General features: G+C 36.2%; 1 protein-coding gene across 1 annotated transcript; it reads left to right on the top strand.

The window, feature by feature from the left end:
* Positions 1 to 5,315: 5,315 nt before the first annotated feature.
* Positions 5,316 to 11,411, top strand: LOC141596933 (calcium-dependent protein kinase 11-like). The gene is made up of 7 exons (XM_074417214.1): positions 5,316 to 6,306; positions 7,543 to 7,686; positions 8,183 to 8,335; positions 8,448 to 8,563; positions 9,217 to 9,384; positions 9,499 to 9,723; positions 10,983 to 11,411. The coding sequence occupies exons 1-7, from the start codon at positions 5,727 to 5,729 to the stop codon at positions 11,124 to 11,126; spliced, it is 1,530 nt and encodes a 509-aa protein (XP_074273315.1). The 5' UTR covers positions 5,316 to 5,726; the 3' UTR covers positions 11,127 to 11,411.
* Positions 11,412 to 23,422: the final 12,011 nt, after the last annotated feature.

Below are 23,422 nucleotides of genomic sequence, written 5' to 3'. Positions count from 1 at the left end.
CTTTTATCATTGTTATACTCTGATAATTCATTTTATATACGTTTTTCCTTTGTTTTATAATCCGGGTTGTTACAATTGTTTTGAGGGACTTTGCTTATAAGGTGAAATATTATGCACATAGAATGCTTCATGGGTCTATGCAAGAGCACTACCTTAAAGTTGGGAGGTATTTGGAGGCCTTGAAAAAAGCAAGTCCTTGTACGGATTTAGTTCTAGTCACTGATCCTAAGTCTACAACAAATCCAGTTTTCCAAAGGTTATATGTGTGTTTTGAGGGGCTGAAAAAGGGATGGAAAGAAGGTTGTAGGAAGATTATTTGTGTGGATGCTTGTTTTTTGAAGCCGTTTCTTGGTGGACAATTGATGGTAGCTGTGGGTACAGATGGAAATGATCAAATGTACCCCATAGTTTAGGCTATTGTTGAAGGGGAGAATAAGCTGGACTGCAAACAAGCTTGGAGTTGGGTCAAGGTGAAGAAATGGCTATAGTTTTTTACGAGCATTAGATATTCATCAAGTTTTCTTCTAATTTTTTTATATAAAAAAATTGTTGTCTCTAAAGTGCATAAGGTAATTTGAGTTTTTTTTTCTTTGAGGCAATCATTCATGCCGTTGCTTCAATTCTTCCACTGGCTGAGCATAGACATTGGAAGAATTGAAGCAACGGCATGAATGATTGCCTAGCTGAGACATTTAATGGGTGGGTCATTAATGCTAGAACAAAATACTTGATACATATGCTTGAAGACATAAGGGCATCAATGATGCAAAGATTGGTGCAGAAAAGGCAAGAAATGGAAAAAACAAACTCGGAAATTTGTCCTAGGATAAAAGCCAAGTTAGAAAAAGAAAAACTTGAAGCGGCTAATTGTGATGTTTTGCCTTCTCATGATCACTTGTTTCAAGTTGAACACAATCTGGATAAGCTCACGGTTAATCTAGAAGCCAGAACTTGCACATGTAAGAAGTGGGACATGTGTGGATTTTCATGTTGCCATGCAATAACCACCATCTTTTTTTTTTGTCATACAGAAACAGAAGAGTTCGTTGAAAAATGCTACAAAAGAGATGTCTACCTGAAAGTATACTCAACATCCATTCCACCATGAGAGGGAGAGAGGCATTGGCCTAGGATTGAGTGTCCATTCTAACCCCCGTTCATGAAGGTTGGCCCAGGAAGACCAAGAAAGAATAGGATTAAAGGGCCACATGAATGTCCTAAAAAGCCGGGGAAATTAACAAGACATGGCATCGAGATGACTTGTTCTCTATGCCAAAACGAGGGACATAACAAAACATGTCCAAATAGAGATAGTAGTCAAGGTCCAACTCCATCAAAGAGACCTAAAGGAGGAGGAGGAGGAGGAGGGAATGCTCAAGGTAGAAAAGATATAGGAAGAGGAAAAGGGGGTGCTCAAGGTGATGTCCATATGACTTGCACAACTCAATCCACTATGATAGAAAGAGGTGGACGAGTTATTAGAGAAGGCCAAAGAAGTAGGGGTGGAGGTGGCGGTAGACGTGGGGGTGGTGGTTGTAGTAGACATGGTAGATGTGCTACTGGATATGGAGTATATATATCTGATGATGGTGCAACCATGATAAATGTAAGACTTTAATCCATTACTGATAATTCTATTTATTTGTAACAAAAAATTTCACTATATTGTGTCTCTTTATTTTAAGTTCCAGGTTCATTACAAGGGCCTCGATTGGTGAACGCTTGCTTAATCAACAATAGTCAAGGTCCATTTCCAAGTCAAGCTTCGTCGTCCGTCAATCAGTAATTTAATTGGGTGAATTATGTAGTTCTTTTGCACCAAGTTGGACATGAAAAACATTAGCTAAGTACTTAGTTTTCTCCTATATGGAGTTGTAGTAGGTACATTTGTCAAGTGTAGGAAGTATTTTAAGAACCGTCAGACAACCGATGTCTCCTAACACAAATGCTCAACTTAGTGAATGAAATGGTCAGACCGTATTTATTTAACAACAATTCCTTCGTGTATTTGTTATGTAGTAGAAAAAAAGGATAAAAAGTGGGTTAAAGTGGTAGGGTGATTAAAAAGGAAAGAGATGAAAATGAGTAAAAAATAGTTGCAAACAAAAAAAATTAAAGACTTGGAAACAGATGAGTTACAAGGCTGGAAAGTCATGTAAAGACAACTAAAAGAGGGAAATGAGTGGCGCGTAAATGGAGTTAGAATGGGTAACTTGCTGTAGGAGGTCTAAATTATGACAAGTGCATTTTAAGAAGACATGACTAAAAGAAAAGATTATTAAAGGAATAATGAAAGGTTAGATTATTCTAAGAAGAGAGCGTAAAGATGGGATTATTCCTGTCAATTAATCCTACTTTTAATTGTTATTTTAATCCTAAAAAGTCCTCCCTTTCAGATTTGTCATGTGTGCACAGTACGAAGCCCAGTCAGTAGTCACTTATCTACCCGGTTTACATGAAAGTGGTAGTATCCGATCCGGTTTGCATGTAAGTGGTAGTATCCGTCACAAGGAAGACTAATTGATAACTAAATATGGATCACACAAACAGACTACCCCACCATACAATTAAATTTGCACCACACAAACACTTTCCAAAAATAAAAATAAAGAAAGTATTGTAAATAGACGAAAAATGAAATAAGAAGGGTTATTCAGAATAGGAGGGAGTATCATACTTGAACCAAAATAAAGTAATAAGGATTACGAAATTGTGAGGTTCAAAATGGAAAAGGTTGAATCAGTTTTAGGTTGTTATATACTAAGTTTTGTGGAGTTATATTTTGAACTAACAATTTTTCCATTTTTAAATACTTGTATGGGGGACGATCTAGTTCCCACACAACCCCCAAAAAACCTCTCTCCTTCTCTTTAGAAAACCCCCAAAAAAATAAAAAACTGTCACCACCATCCTCCCCCTTCCTCTCCCTGAACCCTGAGTACACTTGCTCGGGTCGCCGGAGATCGGGCCATCATGTGGTCCATCTCCGGTGACCCCTTCTATCAACCCACTTTTTTCTTTTTCACCCAGTTTTGTGTTTTAATCATCTTTTTCTAGAATTTTCTGATTTTATTCTTGATCCAATGATCAATTTATCTTGTTATAAGTTTTGTGATGTGAGCATGCCTTCGGTTATTTCTTCAGTGTTCCTGTTGTCGTGATTCTCCATCCACGGTGCAGCACCTCGGGACTGATCATCTTTCTAGATCTCCTACTTTCCGTGCATGCAACTAGGGTGGTGATCCCCCCTTTTCCCTCCAATCACCCTAGGCTCCACGATTGGTCTGCTGAAGCTACTATGGGTATGATCGTTTGTCAGGGAGGTGATCCCCCCATTTCCCCCACCTCCCTTGGTTTCGCGGTCGGACTGTGTTGTAGTCCGTTGTTAGTTTTTATGGGTCTGATTGTCCGACTTGGCGTTCCCCTCTCCCTCACCCCTTCCCCCGGCAATCGGATCGTTGTATGTGTTCTGTTGGGTTTTGGAGTCGGTCGGTCTCCCGTTTTGGTGCTTGCATGTGTGTTGTTTGGTTGTATTCCGTGTCTCACGGATCGTCCGTGGGTCTCCTTTGGCGGCTTCTGTTTAAGTTTTCTTGTTGTCTGGTCTTTTGTTGGATCAAGGGTTTCGGTCGGATTTATTCTGTTTGGGCTTTTGTTGTCACTTTACTGGGTGTTTTGTGGTGTTTTGGGAGCTGATTTTTTTATGAGCAGGTGTATAATGGGATGTTTCAGTGTAGATGGTTGGATTGGAGGTGGTGGTCTTTTTCCGTTACTTTATGTTGTCTCATTTCCTTTTACTAGCTAATTTGATTTTCTTAATAATCTCCTCTTATAGGAGTTTATGTCGTATTTGTCGAATAATTAGTCTTGTTGGAGTGGCGAAGCAGTGCTCTTGGGCAACTGTTGGTTACGACCACTTTTGGTTCCATGTGGGTTTGGGTGAGAGGATGTCCTGTTCCTCTTCCGTCATTGTTTGTAGTTGGGTGAATTTGACGTTGGAATTGGTTGTGGAGCTTACCTCTTCCCAGCTTTTCAGCTTACTCTTTGTCTTTGGAGTTTGGTCCGTTGACTGTAGTGTTCGTTCTACGTGATGTAGGAGAGTTTTCTCCACCGAATGTAGGCCTTCGTGGCTTACCTTTCACTTTAAATTTCTACGCTCTTGTGGCGTAAGTATACCTCGTTCTTGGCTCGCGACTTCTCAACTGATCCAGTCTCCTGGGAGAAAAGTTTGTCGGGCTGATGATTTGGGTGAAAATGCTCGTGACCAGATCGTCGTTATCTATCATCAAGTTTCGGATTGCCTATGGAAATCGCTTCCTAGTTGTTTTTTTAGTAAGGAACTATTACTCTCTGTTGTTTCTATTTCGGTTTTACATTGTAGTACTTGAGTATGGCTTTGAGAGCCATATTACTGTAATATAAGACTTTTGCGCATTGTGGAAAAAAAAAAAAAAAAAAAAGTTGAGTCGGGTTTATCGGTGAATAATATCCACGAAAAGCAAACGGTATTGCTCTTTCACATACGCATTTTACTCTTTCACATACACAAATTACCTTTTTACCCTTTTTATTTTTTCAACTTTCTCTCACCCTTATCCCTATCTTTCGTACTGTATGTTAAAAATAATTAATAAATCCAACAACCCCATTGCCACCACCTCCATCCTCGTACCTGGCCACCACTAACAACCCACCGGCAACCATAGCCGCTTTCGCCCACCCATCATAGACATGAGGCGGTAGCGTTTTCCCCAATCGCTCTACTCCTGCCGCACATCGCATCATCGTCCCTCTTTCCTGCTCTCCTATTAGTATGCTAGAACTCATTAATTAAAAAAATGAGAAGACAATCAAGAATTAAACGGATGATAATTCTATTAAGATATCAAACTAATAATAATGTACGTCATTCCCTAGCCAAAATGAATCGCAAGATGAAAAATTTGTGTACATTAAAGCAAAACAATCAAGAATTCTGACCAATTACTTGCCGAAAGAAATTTGTGGAACAAATTTTCGTTTTCGATTTTATAAATTAACACAAAACACCCACGTTGCAAATGCAATTTTGGGTAATATATAAAGCAAACTAATGTAATGTTTTGATAAATTAGAGTAATTACTTGTTTCATATGAGAATTAAAATCCATAATTGAAGATTTTGAGTGAAATTTAGTTAGGTTTTAGAAGGAAGAGAAAGGATAAAATCAAGGGTTTTTTAGTAGAAAGAAAGGTAGTGCTTGGAAACATTATGAAAATATGTATGTGAAAGAGTAAAAACCGTATATGAAAGAGCAACACCCAAAGCAAAATGTAGTGAATCACTCAATCCTATGCGTTGAGAATTATCCACAGTCAAGGTTAGGTCTGGTTAGATCGCGATGGATGATGATTGGTGACATGGAGACAATATGTAGTGGTCACCTACCAATCAGCACGACACTGCATCTGCATTACTACTGCATATACGATTTACATACATACATTTCCTGAGAGCTGCATACCTGATTGATTGCTGATTCATCTCATTTTCCCTCCTATGTTTATCCCTTAATTATCGACGACACATTAATTTGTCTCATTAACAACTTCTTCCCCCAAATTCACACAGATCTCATCACAATAACATTCCCCCAAAAAAAAATAAAAAAATTTGAGCTACCCATTTCAGATTTCACAAAAACATTCATACCCAGGTAGAAAAAGATCAAATCTTTGCGATAAAAAAAATGTCAGAAAAGAAGGAAACAAGCTCACCAGAGGTAAAGAAATTGATGACATCAACAGCAACAAAACCAACAAGATCCGTATTACCATACCAAACCCCAAGATTAAGAGATCATTACACGATTGGTAAAAAATTGGGACAAGGTCAATTTGGTACAACATATTCATGCACAGAGAAAGCAAGTGGTAGTCTGTATGCATGTAAATCGATTCCGAAACGGAAATTATTATGTAAGGAAGATTATGAAGATGTATGGAGAGAAATACAAATAATGCATCATTTATCAGAACATGATAATGTTGTTAGAATAAAAGGAACATATGAAGATTCAGTGTTTGTGCATTTGGTAATGGAATTATGTGCAGGCGGTGAATTATTTGATCGAATTGTTGCAAAAGGACATTATAGTGAAAGACAAGCTGTTCAATTGATTAAAACTATTGTTGGTGTTGTTCAAGCTTGTCATTCTCTTGGTGTTATGCATAGAGATCTTAAACCTGAGAATTTCTTATTTGATTCTACTGATGAAGATGCTTTGCTTAAGGCTACTGATTTTGGCCTTTCTGTCTTTTATAAGCCTGGTCAGATTTTCTTTCTTGCCATCTTTTGGAATTTTTCTGTATGATGGTTTTGTTTTGTTCATGTAATGCGAGTTTTCCTGGCGCCTTTTTCTTGTGAATTTGATGCTCAATATTGCTCGTTATGTGAATCTGTTTTGTTGATGTAATGTGTAGATTTAAATTGAATCTGATATTGGGCTCGTTTCTCGCGTTGGACAGTAGAATGGAATGGGTTGGATGTTGAGTGTAGCTTTGATTTTGTGCATTTTGGCCATGGGAGACTAGAAACCATTGGCAAAACTGTTGTGGTTTCTTAAGGATAAATTTGATTTTGCAATCCAATGGCCTAACTTGGTTTGGAACATGATTAATAAGCAAAATGTCTTATTAATCTCATGTGCTTCTTGTATCTTTATTGGGAGAGTGTTGATGCATTATATGCGTAATTTTCATTATGGATTTTTAGTATTAAAAGGTGCAAGGCACACCAAGGTAATGAGGGTGCATGGCGTAAAGAGAAGGCGTGCACCTAACGAACAAGAGGCGCACAATTTTTGCAATCGAATGTGTATTTTCAAAATAAAGTATTGTGCAAGAATACCCTATTTAGCAAGTCATTGAAAGAGGGTTAAATAAATAAGATATATGGATAATGGAAAAACAGAAGAGGGAATAAATGCAGACTTTGCATGGGAGGAAGCGTTGCTTTTTGTGCTTATGCACAATGCAAAATAAAGTATTATTTTTCGCATTTTGAGGTGTGCGTTCACCCATGGACGGTTCTGAAGGATGATTCATGTCAGCCGACCCCAAATCATTTTGGGATTAAGGCTCTGATGTTGTTGTTGTTGTTGTTGTTGTTGTTGTTGTTGTTGCACAATGCACACCCAAAACACCTGATTCGTTTTAACTGGCGCTTCACCAAGCCTTGAGCCGAGAACAATTTGTTTAATCTAAGATTATGGGTCCTCCCGAAATACCCTCTTAGTTTTTGTAACCTCATGATTTAGGTTGTGCACTTTTGCACATCTTACCTTATCCGGCACTTGGGGGATGTTGACGGAGTTGTATCTCTGTTAGTGTGGTTGCATTGCTAGCATAGTAGTATTGCTAATCCACTGATCATCATAATGTCCTTATGATCATAGTTGAAGTTAAAAGTGCTTGATATTAAGTCGTATTTTCTTAAAATTGCAAGCACTCTCCTGTACTTGTTTTGTAAGTTGCATATCATCTAATAATCTTGTTTGTTTGCAGGGCAATATTTTAGTGATGTAGTTGGGAGTCCCTACTATGTCGCTCCTGAGGTCTTGTGCAAGCGCTATGGGCCTGAAATTGATGTGTGGAGCGCTGGCGTTATCCTTTACATTCTACTTAGTGGGGTTCCTCCATTTTGGGCTGGTAATTCTTTTGTCACCTGTTTTGTACCAAATTTATGTCACTTCAACTCTTTACTGTGGTCGCTCTTGTGTCAAATATGACTCCTACGGACACGGTATAGAATTCGTCCCCAACCCTTACCCAAATGACATTCCATAACAGGGTAAAAAAGGGAGGTCTACTTGACAAAAGCCGAGTAAACATTGTTTATGAAACATTTGGGAAGATATTTTTCCAGTGACTATGTCTTATTTCGCAAGCATCTTCGTATTTCATTTCGAGAAAACTTTAAATATCTCAATTTATAGATATATTTTTGTTTTGGAAAATGTCCCCGTACCTGTACACTAATTCTAAAACGCAGTTCTCGTGTCTGAAAAGTTGAGGTATATTGAGTCGGACACTTGGATATGTTCCATTGTTCAACACCCATAACCTAAGGCCTAACAAATTATAAGATGTCATGTTTTCCTATCTGTTAAGATTTTCATGACCGATTTCATTATTTTCTTTGCAGAAACTGAGTCAGGAATTTTCCGACAAATTTTGCATGGCAAATTAGACTTTGATTCTGAACCATGGCCTAGTATCTCAGATAGTGCGAAGGATTTGATCCGCAAAATGCTTGAGAGAGACCCAAAGAAGCGGTTAACAGCTTATGAAGCTTTATGTGAGTCAAAAATCATAATATAGTTATATCCGTGATTAGTGCTATATATCCTTACGAATTGTTGTCCTAATCTAGCTGCCGTGAGTTTAAAGTCTGAGTTTTATTTGTGAAGGTCACCCCTGGATTGTGGATGACACTGTTGCACCAGATAAGCCTTTGGACTCTGCTGTTATATCGCGCTTGAAACAATTTTCAGCCATGAACAAAGTGAAAAAGATGGCTTTACGGGTATGCTCCTACCATTTATACTTTAAAATTATTATGCTGTCATTTTTTATAGCAAGATGCTTAAATACACTATGCAAATCAATGATATGATATCTAGGCAGAAGATCACTGTTAATGACATGGTTTACTCTGTAAGGAAAAAAAAATCATGGCTGAGTTCTGCTGCTATTCGTATATACAGCTACGGGTCAGATACTATAGCGTTAACTCTTGTGGGGAATTGATAAGAAAGATGCCGAATACACCAAGTAGGCTTTGCCTTCGCTACGTGTTTCCGTAGTTGAGCCTCTTTTCAGATTTATTCACTGAACTTAGATCCAAACCTCTTCCAAACACTTTTGTGCTAAACATGCAATGCAGCAGCACTGCGCCTTAGATCGCCCAGTCATAGCCAATTGTGTCAAATAGATGGGCAATGTTAGCATCGCCATATGCTTAAGAGTTAAGACATCAGAATATGTGTGATTTGATTATTTTTTATCAAAGTGTAATGAACGTTTTGAGATCAAGATTACGAGAAAGTAATTTAAACCTTTATTCCCGAGAGGTTTGGTTTCAGGAAAATGTAATTCTCAAAAAAGATTTATCTACATTCAATATATTTATGCAATCTATATCAATAGTTTGAGATTCATCTTCAAAACTTTGCGCAGGTTATTGCAGAAAGCCTTTCAGAAGAAGAAATTGGTGGTTTAAGAGAATTGTTCAAAATGATTGATACTGACAACAGCGGAACAATTACTTTTGAGGAACTCAAAGTTGGGCTTAAGAGGGTGGGGTCTGAAATGACCGAGTCTGACATCAGATCTCTTATGGAGGCAGTAAGTCGATAATTTCAACTTTCATTATTTGGGCTTGAGATCTCTATTCAATGTCTAGCCATCAAATTTATGCTTCCTTCCACCAGGTGTGTTAACATTGCTTGCTTTTTGTAGGCCGATATTGACAACAATGGAACTATAGATTACGGTGAATTCCTTGCTGCTACCCTGCACATGAATAAGATGGAGAGGGAAGAGAACCTGATAGCGGCCTTCAAATATTTTGACAAAGACGGTAGTGGTTACATAACAATTGATGAGCTTCAACAAGCTTGCAAGGAATTTGGTCTAGGTGAGGGTCATTTGGATGATACAATAAAGGAAATTGACCTGGATAATGTGAGTATTCTTTCTATCTTAATCTTTGCTTAAATTTCTTGCCTCTATCTGATTATTGGTCTAGGCGAGGAGGGTCATCTGAGATCATGTTTTCTTATCCCATTTATGCCTGTTGATTTATATGTTGGGTAAAGAGAGGGCAATTTATATTGGTCATCTGATATCAATTTTTACTTCTCAATGACTTCACTAGATATAGATAAGAGTTGTGTTACCCCGACTCTTCTACACGGTGTCGTATGCAAATTTTTCAATTTTTGGGTCTAGAGTGAAGTTGTCGAAGTGTCGTGTCATGTCGGATATACGACACGCAACACGGCAGCTAAGTGAAGTGTTGGAGTAAAATAGGATAAGAATGTATGGGCTCCTTATTACACCATCTTTCTTCGGCTTGATTCTTTATCAGCGGTTCTGCTTTTCAATCTCATTGATGATTAGCCTATTTTAGGTAGTTGTTCAGCATCATTCATTTCAGAAAGTAGAAGTTACATACAGTTTAACTACAATACATGATCACAACAACAACATAACCCCAAAGTCTCAGAAGGCAAATTGAAAATTGCATTGAGCTGCTACTTCATAAGTCCTACGGAGTAACAAATAAAATCACTTTACTGAGCCATGTTGCTTTATTTCATCTTAATCAAGAGCCCAAGAATAACAAGTCTTCAGCTCTAAAACAAACATGACATAAACTTGATTAGCTCACTTAATCCTGCTGTGTGCTTTGGAGAACTTGTAAAAGAGAGCATGTCTCCAATCGTCTCTTAACAGGATATAGGACAACCATTTGCTACTTCATGAAAACAATAATTGCACTAGCTTGAAATTTTGATCTAAGAACAAACATTACCCCAAAACCACGAGTCCATAAGGACTGTAGCTAAGGCGGGTAAGGGAGCTAAGATGTACATAACCTTCCCCTTGTATTTAGAAAACGTGGAGAGATAGTTTCCGAATGACCAATAAATATATAAGTGAATCGAGAACTGCATAATCCAGCTGCTACTCCAGTCAAGAAGCACAACCATTTTAAGGACTCATTTTGTTTTATTCCATGATGATCCAAAGTGGATCATATCTCATGGTGAGGAAAATCCTTGGTTCTGTTGTGAATGAACATGTAGTTACGATTCCTGGTCGACGGTATGTTTCAAATGAAGGTTCCTGTTAAGTTGAGACTGAGACGTAGTTGATGTTGCTGTTGTTGTTGCTGTTGACAATTACTGCTGATGATTGCGATTTTTTGAATTGAATAGGATGGCCGCATAGACTTTCAAGAATTTACTGCCATGATGAAGAAAGGTGATACAGGAGAGGGTGGAAGAACAATGAGGGGCAATTTGAATTTTAACTTTGCTGAAGCATTGGGAGTTAAAGACACGTCTTCCGCTTCGAGCTGAGAGCATCGTCCACTGTACAGCTCCGAAGGGTAGTACAGTACTTAGCAAACCGCCGTTCATCTATATAACCTTCACTTGTTCTATTACTATTTTATAGGACAGAGCTTATGTCTTCAAAATTTAAGATTTTTATTGTAAGAGCTACTCAATCTAATGCTTTTAGATCATTGTAGGAAAACTGGAAAAAATTTGTTTCAGTTTGAAGGGGACTTTTTTGGGCTCCTGAATCATCCATGATTAATGCTGTCATTTGATGATTAGTAATCCCATTCCCAATTAATTTCAGATTGTCTTGACTAACTGATGCGATTGGGTCTGGACGAAGACAAATGAGTGACTGAAGTCCAGCAAATTAATCCGATCCAAACGAGCAAATACAATCCGAAGTAGACCCGAATTCAAAAGTACTCTAAATTCCAGAATGCCCTACATGACCACGATGACCAAATTGAAACGAAAACCCGGATAACAATGACTAGTAACAACTTGAATGATCCGAGTCCAAGCACCTAACCTTAAAATAATCGAATTCAGATTGACTCATACAATATAACCCAATTGGATCACAATCCAAATAACCCGATTGTCCAATCTAATCTACTCCTAATTGAATTGTTTGGCCTCGACCTAAAAACCACAAAATTACTTTGAAAGTGAAACCTTACTGCTTGTTACTGCTTGAGATGAAGCCATGAATGTAATTATCACCGGAGTAGTAAAGGAGTGGGGATCTTCTGTCCCATTTGGTGTCTCAATGTGTGTGTCACTCCAATCACCTTCTAACACATCAACAAATTAATATAATTATTGCAATATTTTATTTTGCAACAAGTGATGTGTCAAAAGATGAATGAAGTGGCACACACAATGAGACATTAAAGTGGGACCGGTAATAAAGGCTAAAACAATAAGAAATGGAGGAGATTGGTGATTAGTGGTGGTTATGGAGGGTGGAACAAAAAGGTTTGGGAGGAATTATTTCCTCCACATAAAGGTAATACATTACTTTCACATGGAGGTAATATATTACTTGGGGAATAAATAGACTATTACACTATCTTCTCCCATTTCTATCTCCAATCATCACCACTTCCCTCTATTTTTTTTGTTCATTTAGGCTCCTCTTACCCAAGTAATAATTAGCTCCATCTCATTCCATTCCAAGTAAGCTGTCAGTATGATGAATTAGTACACTACCACTATTACTTAGAGTAGGCAATGGGCCGTGTTGGGCCGGCCCGTCGTGCATTCCCCCAAAATTGGCCCGATCCAGGCACGGATATTGGGCTCCTCGGGCCGTGCCGTGTCAGGCCCACTGATCCAAACCTACGTCGCGGCCTGCTCAAGGCACGACCATTTTCGTGCTCGGGCCGTGCCGAACCAATGGGCTTTTCGTGCCTTGTCCGTGGGCCGGCCCATGTGCTTTAATATTTTTTTTTATTTAAAAAAAAACGTTATATAATTGATATATTTTTAGTACTTTTTGTTTAATAAATGATGATTAATGGTTTAAATATACTCCCCCATATTTACTATTTTCTTTCCTATTTCCTTAAACGGATTATTCAGGTTTTCTTCCCCTTTCTTATTTTGGAAACGTTTACTCTTATTTTATTCATCCTCTCTCCTATTACCAAACCCCACCCAACTTTTACTCTTATTTTATTCATCCCTCTCTCCTATCACCATACCACACCTAACTCACAATTTCTTATTTAATTCCTAATTATTCATTCATCTCTCCAATTCACAAACTCCACCATCTTCCTTTATTCATTCTTTAATGAGTAATAGGTAAGATAAGGGACTCAACTATGAGTTTTTTTACAGATGAGGGACTCAACTTTTAAATAGTACAGTTAAGGGACTCAAGGGTTAAAAGTAACGGAATGTTCACATTCATTGACAAAAAAGTTGACAGTTAGCTACATAATTATCAAATAAATCCTTCTTGTCCAAAATACATGTCTCCTGAAAGACAAAAAAATGCATTTCACACTCGTCAAAGTGGAGTAATATTATGAAGTGCTTCCTTGGTTCTTCTTGCACTGACAATATTCTCCCTTCGTGATCTATGGTTTGCCCTTTGCCCAACTCTGAAAAAACAAACCTAATTGGCTAACAATGCATACACAAAGCACACATTATGCCGGCATAATAACGAAACTAGGTAAGTTAAAATTAACAAATTACCTTCCCATGTGCGACTTGTAACACAATTTCTTCCGCTAGAGTCCATTAAAGTGGGCATGCCCGTAGATGTTGTGCTAGTTTGAGATTGGTCGTAAAAAGTGAAATCACGCATTGTAGTAATGCCACGTAATGTTTGTTGACCTTCAAAATTGGAATAATATGCAACTTGGTTGGTCTCTACCATATCATCCGCCAAATGATTTAATAGAAAAACATGTAATAACTTTACGAAAACAAAAAACGTATACAAAAACAAAATTTTAGTCATAATCTATGAATATGAACATGTGAAAGAAAATAAGACAAGCAGCAATGTTTGAGAAAAACGTATACAACACAAAATTCGATAAAAATGTATACAACACAAAATCAAGCTCCAGTTAATATAAGTTTTAATAAATGAAATTAGTAAACATCTATGAACAACCAAGCTAAAACAAACGAAATTGACAAATTATCATACTTCATCTAGTTTTGGGTTTACTGCTAAAACTATGGTTAACCCTTACAAATTTAACACATGGATTTTTGTATATGTGATTATAAAAGCATACATAATTATTGTTGGATAAAAAAATTGTTACTTGAGAAGAGATGAAGTAATTTAAGAAACCACCATCCTGACAACTCCATATACAATAAGGTATTCATGCAAAAAATAATTGAAATCAATACATGCATATATATAAAGCAGAAACTTTCGAGCGATATTAGAGAGTCCAAATTTTTTAGAATTCCTATATATAAAATAATTTTTATATAAAATTATTATCATTATCCTAATAAGTGTAGATCTAGCTTTTTCTTCTTAATAATTTATGAGAAAATTATCCTAATCAAAGTAGATCTAATAATTTACGAGAAAATAATCCTACTAGAAGTAGATCAATTATTTATGAGAAAAATAATACTAATAGAAGTGGATCTAATAATTTATTTATTATTCTTTACTAAAATAATAATAGGAAAATAACGAATATTTATTTTTAAAATATTTATAACGCAAAAAAGTTCATATAATAAATGTATAAAAGTATTAAAATTACATATTTTATAAACATACAATTACTAATTGTGAGAAAAAAAATAAAAGAGATCCTAATTTTTTACAAATATAAAATATTCTCCAAAATCTAAATTGTTCGATTTTAACTACTTAGTGAAACTCGTGTACTAATAAAGATAATTTTATTTTAAATTTTTTTGAATATTTAAAATATTTACAAAATATTCGAGTTGTTAATTACAACCAAACCCCTAATTATCTTCCAAAAACCATAAGAAAAAGCTGATTTTTATTTTTAAAAAAATACTCCAGAAAAAGTAACATGTCATAATAGGAAAAAGAAGTAAGGAATGACATTTACTTAATATTTGGCTTTAACAACGGCAGCGGGAGGAGAATTTTTTTTTATAATGACAATATTAGAATTAAACAATTTCAACGGTGGCATGAAATAGTTTTAATTCTAAAAATATGATTATATTACCAATAATATTCACATAGCTATCATTTAAAAATATTAAATAAGTTTCATATTGATTTTGTCAAGCCAAAAATTTAAATACAAATGAACAAAGTCAAGAATTACAATTTTTGATAGGCTTGTCGCGTACCTATGCAAAGATAAATTCCCTAAACACAAATAAATGTAGTAATAGGGGTCGAACACAAGGAAACGGGAATTGCGTCGTGAATTGCTATGGGTAGATTTTTATCAAGGTCGATTTCGTTTTTAGTTTGGTTTGGTTGATTAATGATTAACAAAGGTTGTAATGAGATTATATAATAAAAGGGAGTCTAAGGGGTTCGGGTCACACATGCAAGAGTAAACATATGATTATGATAAATTCGGTACTAATAACATTGTCAATTGCTTAGGCTTAAAGATACCCACCTTGCGGCATTAGCATCAACCATAGAACAGGTCCTAGAGAAACTCTCGTCCATGACTAGATTGTCCTACTACACATGCTTTGTCTAATTCGATTCCAGGCCTCTCGATTTTTAGAATGAATGAACACACTTAATCTATGAATAAGGCCTTAAACAAAGATTAAACATTATGGTGCAAACATGTGATAGAAGAAATATGAACAATATTATTATTAACCTATTTTATCATGTTATATATTTGATTTATGCATGGCTCCCCTAGCCCTTAGACTAAGAGATTTAGTTACTCATATTAAGATGTGAATTGTAAATTAAGCTAAGAGAAATGATAAACATGATTGTATGATTTATATAAACTAAATGATTTAACATGTAATGTGATATTAAACTAAGTGGTAGAAACGAAAGGGTAGCGATATAGATATGAAAACGTAAATGGAAAAAACATAAACTAAATAAGCAAGGGTAAGAATTACCGAAATAGAAGTAGAACTTGAATTGCAAAGAGAAACAAATGCTTGAATTAACTTGGAACCAAATGTTTAACAACTACAAGCTTAATAAAATTGTAAACTAATATGAAAACTATTGAGAGAATTATATTTGCTTAAGGTTATGAAGAGTAAAATGAGACGTGAAGAAGAGATGCCTAAAGCCTTGGAATACCTCTCCTATAAATAGGAGAGGAAGAAGAAACGTAAGAATCCAAAGAGCAGTCAACCCCGATCGGGGTCGTGGTAATCCGGGTTAATTCCCTTAATTCTCTTCTTAATTGCAAATGGCATCCAATATTCGTGGTTAATGATGCGATTAATCACCCGGTTAATGCTTCACATTCCTAGCATCCAAAGCTTCCTTAGCATCCAATGCCTTCACCTTCAAATTGGACTTTTATATCGGGCTTAACTTTGCTTTTGACAACATTTGAATTAAACATGTTGATCCACCAATTTCTTCATGCAAAATCCACTCCAATACTCCATGCTTAGTCCAACACTTGGTCTTGTTTAGCTAAGTGGACTTGGTGTACAAAATGATAGGAAAAAGCCTCCAAATGCTTAGATTCCTACAAAAACATAGCAAACACAACAATACACCTAGAACACAAGATTAACTCAAAAGTATACTAATTAAAGTATGACAAACAATAGAAATCGAGCAAAAATGAGGGGTAAAAGTATATATAAAATGAACATATCAATTTTATATGGGACTAATAATCCAAGAACCAGCTAACTATGATTTTATGAATGAATCGGTGTACGATAAATATATATAAAAATTGTGCGGAATAAATATAATCTGCTATTATATCATCGAATTTTTTCTTCAAACAAGTTTCAAATTCATATCAAATTCATAATAGACGTTAAAAATGTATTGAACTGCCAAATATACAAAATTATTCGGTTACATCAATTTTTACTTTCTTACTTCCAATTCATCTATGTGTTTTTATTCACTTAATTATTTACCGCGGTTTGCGTATTGTGAACCCCCGCAATAACGCGGAAATATAACTTGTAAATTCAAGCGGAAATTTGGAAATTTTTTGATACTTTTAAAGTTTAAAGCGCGGGTTCATTAAAATCCAAAACACAAATAAAGAATGCGGAAATAAAGATTAAATTATACAAACGTGATAGTCAAGGTGAGGGAAAATATATCCCTCGAATGACAAAATGATAAAAGGTGAGTCTAAGCAATCCTACTAAACCGACTACTAGTCCAAGGTGCTCGCTAGCTCACACATGTCTTCACCCCATAGATGCACCAACTAATACCTGTCATTCATGTAAACATGAACGCCACAGTCAGTGGGGAGTAACTCAAGGTTCTCCCAGCCACAAAATGTCAAAACGAACATAACAAAGAACATAAACACATAACCATATTAGATAAGATATGAGTACATCGGATTATAACTAAACATGGGATCATACGTGTTTAAACCAACAAGGATAAAAGAAATGGTAGGATAGGCAAGTAAGTAATGCATAAGCAACAATAAATAATTAGAACAGAAAGACAAGGAAGCAGACACGACCACTTAGCCACGAGCACGTATTTCAAGGAGATATGACCAAAGTAATCATTCAAATAATGCAAGACATTTATCACTCTTAGACTATAATTTCCCCGGGTAGAACTACGATAATAATACGGTCCTAGTCTAAATCTGCAGATTTTCGGGTGTACATCCCGATTCGACGTGCGCCAAAGACAAGACGCACCCAAGACTCGACTACTAATGAGACCGAGTACCCCAATCGCGGAAACGACGAAAGTGGCGGAAAGACTAAGATAAGACTCACTTGCGAAGACAAGTGGCCAAAAGCCGTACTTGCCGAACAAAGACAAGTAGGCCAAACTGTACTTGCGAAACAAAGACAAGTAGGTCAAACCCGTACTTGCGAACAAAGACAAGCGGGCGGAAATGTATGTCAAGCATATACGATGGTATTATGGCATTTCTACAAGAATACGACTCTTTTCAATTAATCATGTGGAATAAATTACTCGTATTTGCAATACGATAAATAAATGAGAATAAATGAATTAAAGCTCATATAATAGATAAATGAAGATATTTCATATAGTTATGACATGAATAAACAATAAGTTCCACATTTATGATTCATGTGAGAAATATATAAATAAACGGCAAATAATGAATTTAAGATACATAAAACATGTGACGGAATTCAATTTAATTAAACCCGAACAAAAATATTTCACGGATAAAAATTAACCCAATTTAATTAACATGTAGAATAAATCATACGTACTTGAGGCGTGATAAATAAATGAGAAAGAGCAAGTACAAAGTCGTAAATGGAGTATTCCACGTCATTTCATACTTTTATAACGAGGACTACCATTTTATTTCATATAACTAAGCCATTTGAGCAAAAAGAAAACAAGCGGGAATGAACAATTGCATTATGTAAAACATGAGATGAAACGTAAATAATCACATGTGAGCCATTCATACGCATATGCCGCAATATACGAGTGACCCAACAACCACAAGGCATGTTCAAAACTTAACATAGGATATGGGAAGGCATAAAACAAAGGAGGAAAGACGGTCGCGAACTGCACAAAAGACGAGATGGACACACACGGGTTAAGGCCGTGCTGCCCAGCCAGCCTGCCCACCCTTGCCCACTGCCCAGGCCATAGCATGGCCACTGCCCAGGTGCTGCCAGGCCGTGGAAAACCCAGCCCAAGCCGTGGACAGCCCAGTCCAAGCGTGTCCAGCACAAGGCAAGGGGACGAGCTCAAAACTTCAACAACTTACCCAATTCAATGAAATAGGCAGATAACATGTTACAAAGGAGTATAGCATATACGGATTACGAAGTTGTAGTATAAGAGCATGAATGAACGACAAGGTATTATCGGAAAGATAAATCATGTATTTCAATAACAAAATATACGCGTTGATTATGGAGTGTCTGACTGCTAGACCCGACTAGAAGTAATCATCCAGAAACCCAATTCGTTCCCGAACAGAAATGCGGAAACAAACCGAGTCGAGACCCCCCATTTCGATCACTCTTATGTCCCCAAAAACAGTCCCGACAAGCACCATTTTACCCGCCCCAAACAGACTCATACACAGTCCCAAAACGGCACTTCACAGTCCATGAGTACAAGAGTGACCTGCACAAAGCGACTCAAAACAGTCCTACAAATGCATACAACCAGTACCCAGAACTCAACATGTATCCGTCTCAGTTTCAGCGTCTAAAACCCCTATTTCGGCTGTCCATAACATCACACAAACCGGACCAAAGATGGTATCCAAAACAGACTTTAAGACAGTCCCAAAACGGCCTACTCAACACGCTGCGACAGTCTTAAAATGTCCCGAAGTACCCGCAAAAACTGACTCAAAACCGTCCCAATTTCTGTCTTTAAGACAGTCCAATTCGACTCCTATAACTTCTATGTAACGATGCAAAAAAAAACTCAAACACCCCGGTTCACTTCATTTTGAGACGGAAAATTTACATACAAATGAGAAAAACATAAAGGTTCAAACTTTGACAAACAAGAGCATAAAAACGACACAAAAGACAGAAATATCGACATTTGTCGAGTAACCTATCACCGTTACCTCTTGGCTATTCACACTTCCGACTCAAAGCTACTCCGAGTTGTCCGAGATAGCATCTACACACAAAATACACAAAATTAAAGAGGAATTTCGAACTGAAAAAGGGACGGCAGACCTGAAACGTGAAGAAAGTCAGTCCCTTTCTTACATAGAAGGAAGGAGGACAGAAAGAGGAAGAGTTTGGTGTAAAGTTTATCGAATTTGGTTGAGAATGGAGGCGGGATCTGGGTCTCAAGCTCGGCGAAAAGATGGAGTTTGGCTCTCTGTCGATGTTGTCGATGTTGTTGCATCTGGTGACTTCGAAAAAAAGAAAGGAGATGAGGAGAGGTGGGGACGGAGAGGTGAGAGAGGGAGTATGTAATAATAATAATAATAATAATAATAATAATAATAATAATAATAATAATAATAATAATAATAATAATAATAATAATAATAATAATAATAATAATAATAATAATAATAATAATAATAATAATAATAATAATAATAATAATAATAATAATAATAATAATAATAATAATAATAATAATAATAATAGAAAGGTTATTTAAGTTAGAGTGTAAGTGAGTAGGTGACGGTAACAAAGACGAAAATATTTTTATTATTATCACCTATTATTAATATCCGAATAAATATATATATATTTTTACCGACTAAACTTTTAAAAATATAGTTTCCATAAAAATTATGTTTAAAAATGAGAGTAACTAAATTGAGCAATTGAAAATATAAATAAAGCGATAGAAAGATTAATTAATTTATAACTGCTAAGATTGAAAATTCGCGGGTGTTACAATCACCCTACCTTTTAAAAAGTTTCGTCCTCGAAACTTGAAAGTGGAAAATGAAAGGTTATAAAGGTAAAACTGGACTTTTGAAATCGGTAACCAAAATATTAAAAGGTTACTTAACGTAAGAATTTAAAATTCTTTCAAAAGTTTCAAATAAAATTTTCCGACAGAACCCGATCGAAAATTAAATTATTTGCATAAATCAAAATCCAAAATACTTTCAAAAACCTTAACGGAGAGTTTTTAAAAGTATAAGTCTTATTCATGGAACGAAATTGCCCTTGTCGTGCACACAAGAACGCTAACCTTCCAAGTCAAAGACAATTTAAAACAAAAATCAATTCGCCGACAAGCGTAGAACAAGTTATCAAACGTCTCCAATAACGAGTTCTATCATCCGATCAACGTTAAAATCAAAAGAAAAGATAATCCACTCAAATTTTCTCTTGCAAAAGCCAAATAGAAGTGAAAGTTTCACTTTTAAACTCAAAAAGGAGTCAAGTTTCTGAAAATGTAATCTTGAACTTTGACAAAGAAATCATAAATAGATCAAAGTTAACAGGAATTGGTTAGAATATAAAGAAATCATAGGTTTAGCAACTCGAAATCACGATAAGGAAGTCTATACTCAAAGAACAATTATGGAATTAAATCAAATTTTCATTTTCAAACCTTTAAAATAGGTAAGGTTTTGCAAAGGTAACATAAACTTTTAACGACTCAAAATTGGTAGCTTGAAAAGTTTAGAAGTTGTACAAAATGAAAAGTAACTTAGACATCATAAAAGCAAATTACGCTAAGAGGATTCAAACTTAACTAATCAAAAGAGCTATGATGAATTTCATAGGGTAAGAATTGAAGTCAAATCAATAAGAATGTCAAAGATAGAGTTTTATAGGTTACTAGCATCAAACTTAAGGGAGGAGCACGACGAAGCGAGGAAGAGAGGTATGAACGGTAACGCTAATGATCAAAGAAAAAGGGACATTAGACAACAAGGAAACGCCAGATACTCGAATCTCAGATAACAACATCAACCTAAACGGTCCCTGAAACTTCCTAATAAAATCAATCCCATAACCACATTACTTCCAAAGATTCCTCAGGATAACTTACGCCACTTTACTTACCTCTAAGCCACACCATGAAACAAAGTATTTCATTACGCTTGTGATTCAACAATTCCCAATCACTAATCATCCACAACGACCTCCACAAAAGAAGATCAAAGCTACTAACAAAGTTATACTCATATCCAACAACGTCAAAAGGTAACACTACCTATGTATGGTTATCCACATCCTAAAGGAGTTTTCTTTCAAGTTCACATCATAAACCTCACTCCATGTTTACTCACAAAGTAACAACGCTGAACTTACCAAACCTTTCAAATCCCAAAATAAATAACAAAGCCACGTTCTATAACTTTAGTATCACATGCAACTCACACTTAACACGCAGAATCCACCAATCAATTATACTCACTTTATCAAGTAACTAGGTATAGGAATCACCAAGTATGTCTCATCACACTACCTAAGTCTTTCTAACATCACAACCTCTCAAAACCAGGGTTATGCGCCAACCACAAACAAAATCCTCAAAAGTCAAATTATCCAATCAAGATTAACATCCCACAAAAGAAAGAGAACTATCTAAAAGGCGTTAAGGGAGGATAAACAAGGAACAGAGACAAGCTGGGGGTACAAGAGTAACTTCCAAGGAAAAAGAGAAGAGAGTTTAGAAGAAGGAATAAGTATCAAGAAGTAAAGAACAAGGCAAGATACACCAGAACGAGGAATGTCTTCGAGGAAGTAGAAGCATTCTTCAAAAGTTGAATAAATCCTCAATCTCCAGCAATAGGCACCGAAACTTGATTGCCACACCGGTAAGCTCACGGTTGTTGATCCAAGGGTACAAAAATAATTGACAATCAACAAATATGTTAGAACCTACCACGGAGCATACACAAAGAGACTACCAATTGATGTCCTTATATCTACCCATCTCTCATTCATTATTTAAGGTCAAGTTCAAGTTTAAATTCAGGGTACACGTGTGTGCGTCGGGAGCAACAAAGGCTCTGATACCAACTGTGAACCCCCGCAATAACGCGGAAATATAACTTGTAAATTCAAGTGGAAATTTGGAAATTTTTTGATACTTTTAAAGTTTAAAGCGCGGGTTCATTATAATCCAAAACACAAATAAAGAATGCGGAAATAAAGATTAAATTATACAAACGTGATAGTCAAGGTGAGGGAAAATATATCCCTCGAATGACAAAATGATAAAAGGTGAGTCTAAGCAATCCTACTAAACCGACTGCTAGTCCAAGGTGCTCGCTAGCTCACACATGTCTTCACCCCATAGATGCACCAACTAATACCTGTCATTCATGTAAACATGAACGCCACAGTCAGTGGAGAGTAACTCAAGGTTCTCCTAGCCACAAAATGTCAAAACGAACATAACAAAGAACATAAACACATAACCATATTAGATAAGATATGAGTAAATCGGATTATAACTAAACATGGGATCATACGTGTTTAAACCAACAAGGATAAAAGAAATGGTAGGATAGGCAAGTAAGTAATGCATAAGCAACAATAAATAATTAGAACAGAAAGACAAGGAAGCAGACACGACCACTTAGCACGAGCACGTATTTCAAGGAGATATGACCAAAGTAATCATCCAAATAATGCAAGACATTTATCACTCTTAGACTATAATTTCCCCGGGTAGAACTACGATAATAATACGGTCCTAGTCTAAATCTGCAGATTTTCGGGTGTACATCCCGATTCGACGTGCGCCAGCACAGCACGCACCCAAGACTCGACTACTAATGAGACCGAGTACCCCAATCGCGTAACAAAGACGAAAGTGGCGGAAAGACTAAGATAAGACTCACTTGCCGGAAACAAAGACAAGTGGCCAAAAGCCGTACTTGCGGAACAAAGACAAGTAGGCCAAACCCGTACTTGCCGAACAAAGACAAGTAGGTCAAACCCGTACTTGCCGAACAAAGACAAAGCGGGCGGAAATGTATGTCAAGCATATACGATGGTATTATGGCATTTCTACAAGAATACGACTCTTTTCAATTAATCATGTGGAATAAATTACTCGTATTTGCAATACGATAAATAAATGAGAATAAATGAATTAAAGCTCATATAATAGATAAATGAAAATATTTCATATAGTTATGACGTGAATAAACAATAAGTTCCACATTTATGATTCATGTGAGAAATATATAAATAAACGGCAAATA

This window comes from Silene latifolia, chromosome 8, assembly GCF_048544455.1.
Source record: "Silene latifolia isolate original U9 population chromosome 8, ASM4854445v1, whole genome shotgun sequence".
Taxonomy (NCBI): Eukaryota; Viridiplantae; Streptophyta; class Magnoliopsida; order Caryophyllales; family Caryophyllaceae; genus Silene; species Silene latifolia.
This window is presented reverse-complemented; position numbering and strand designations above follow the sequence as displayed.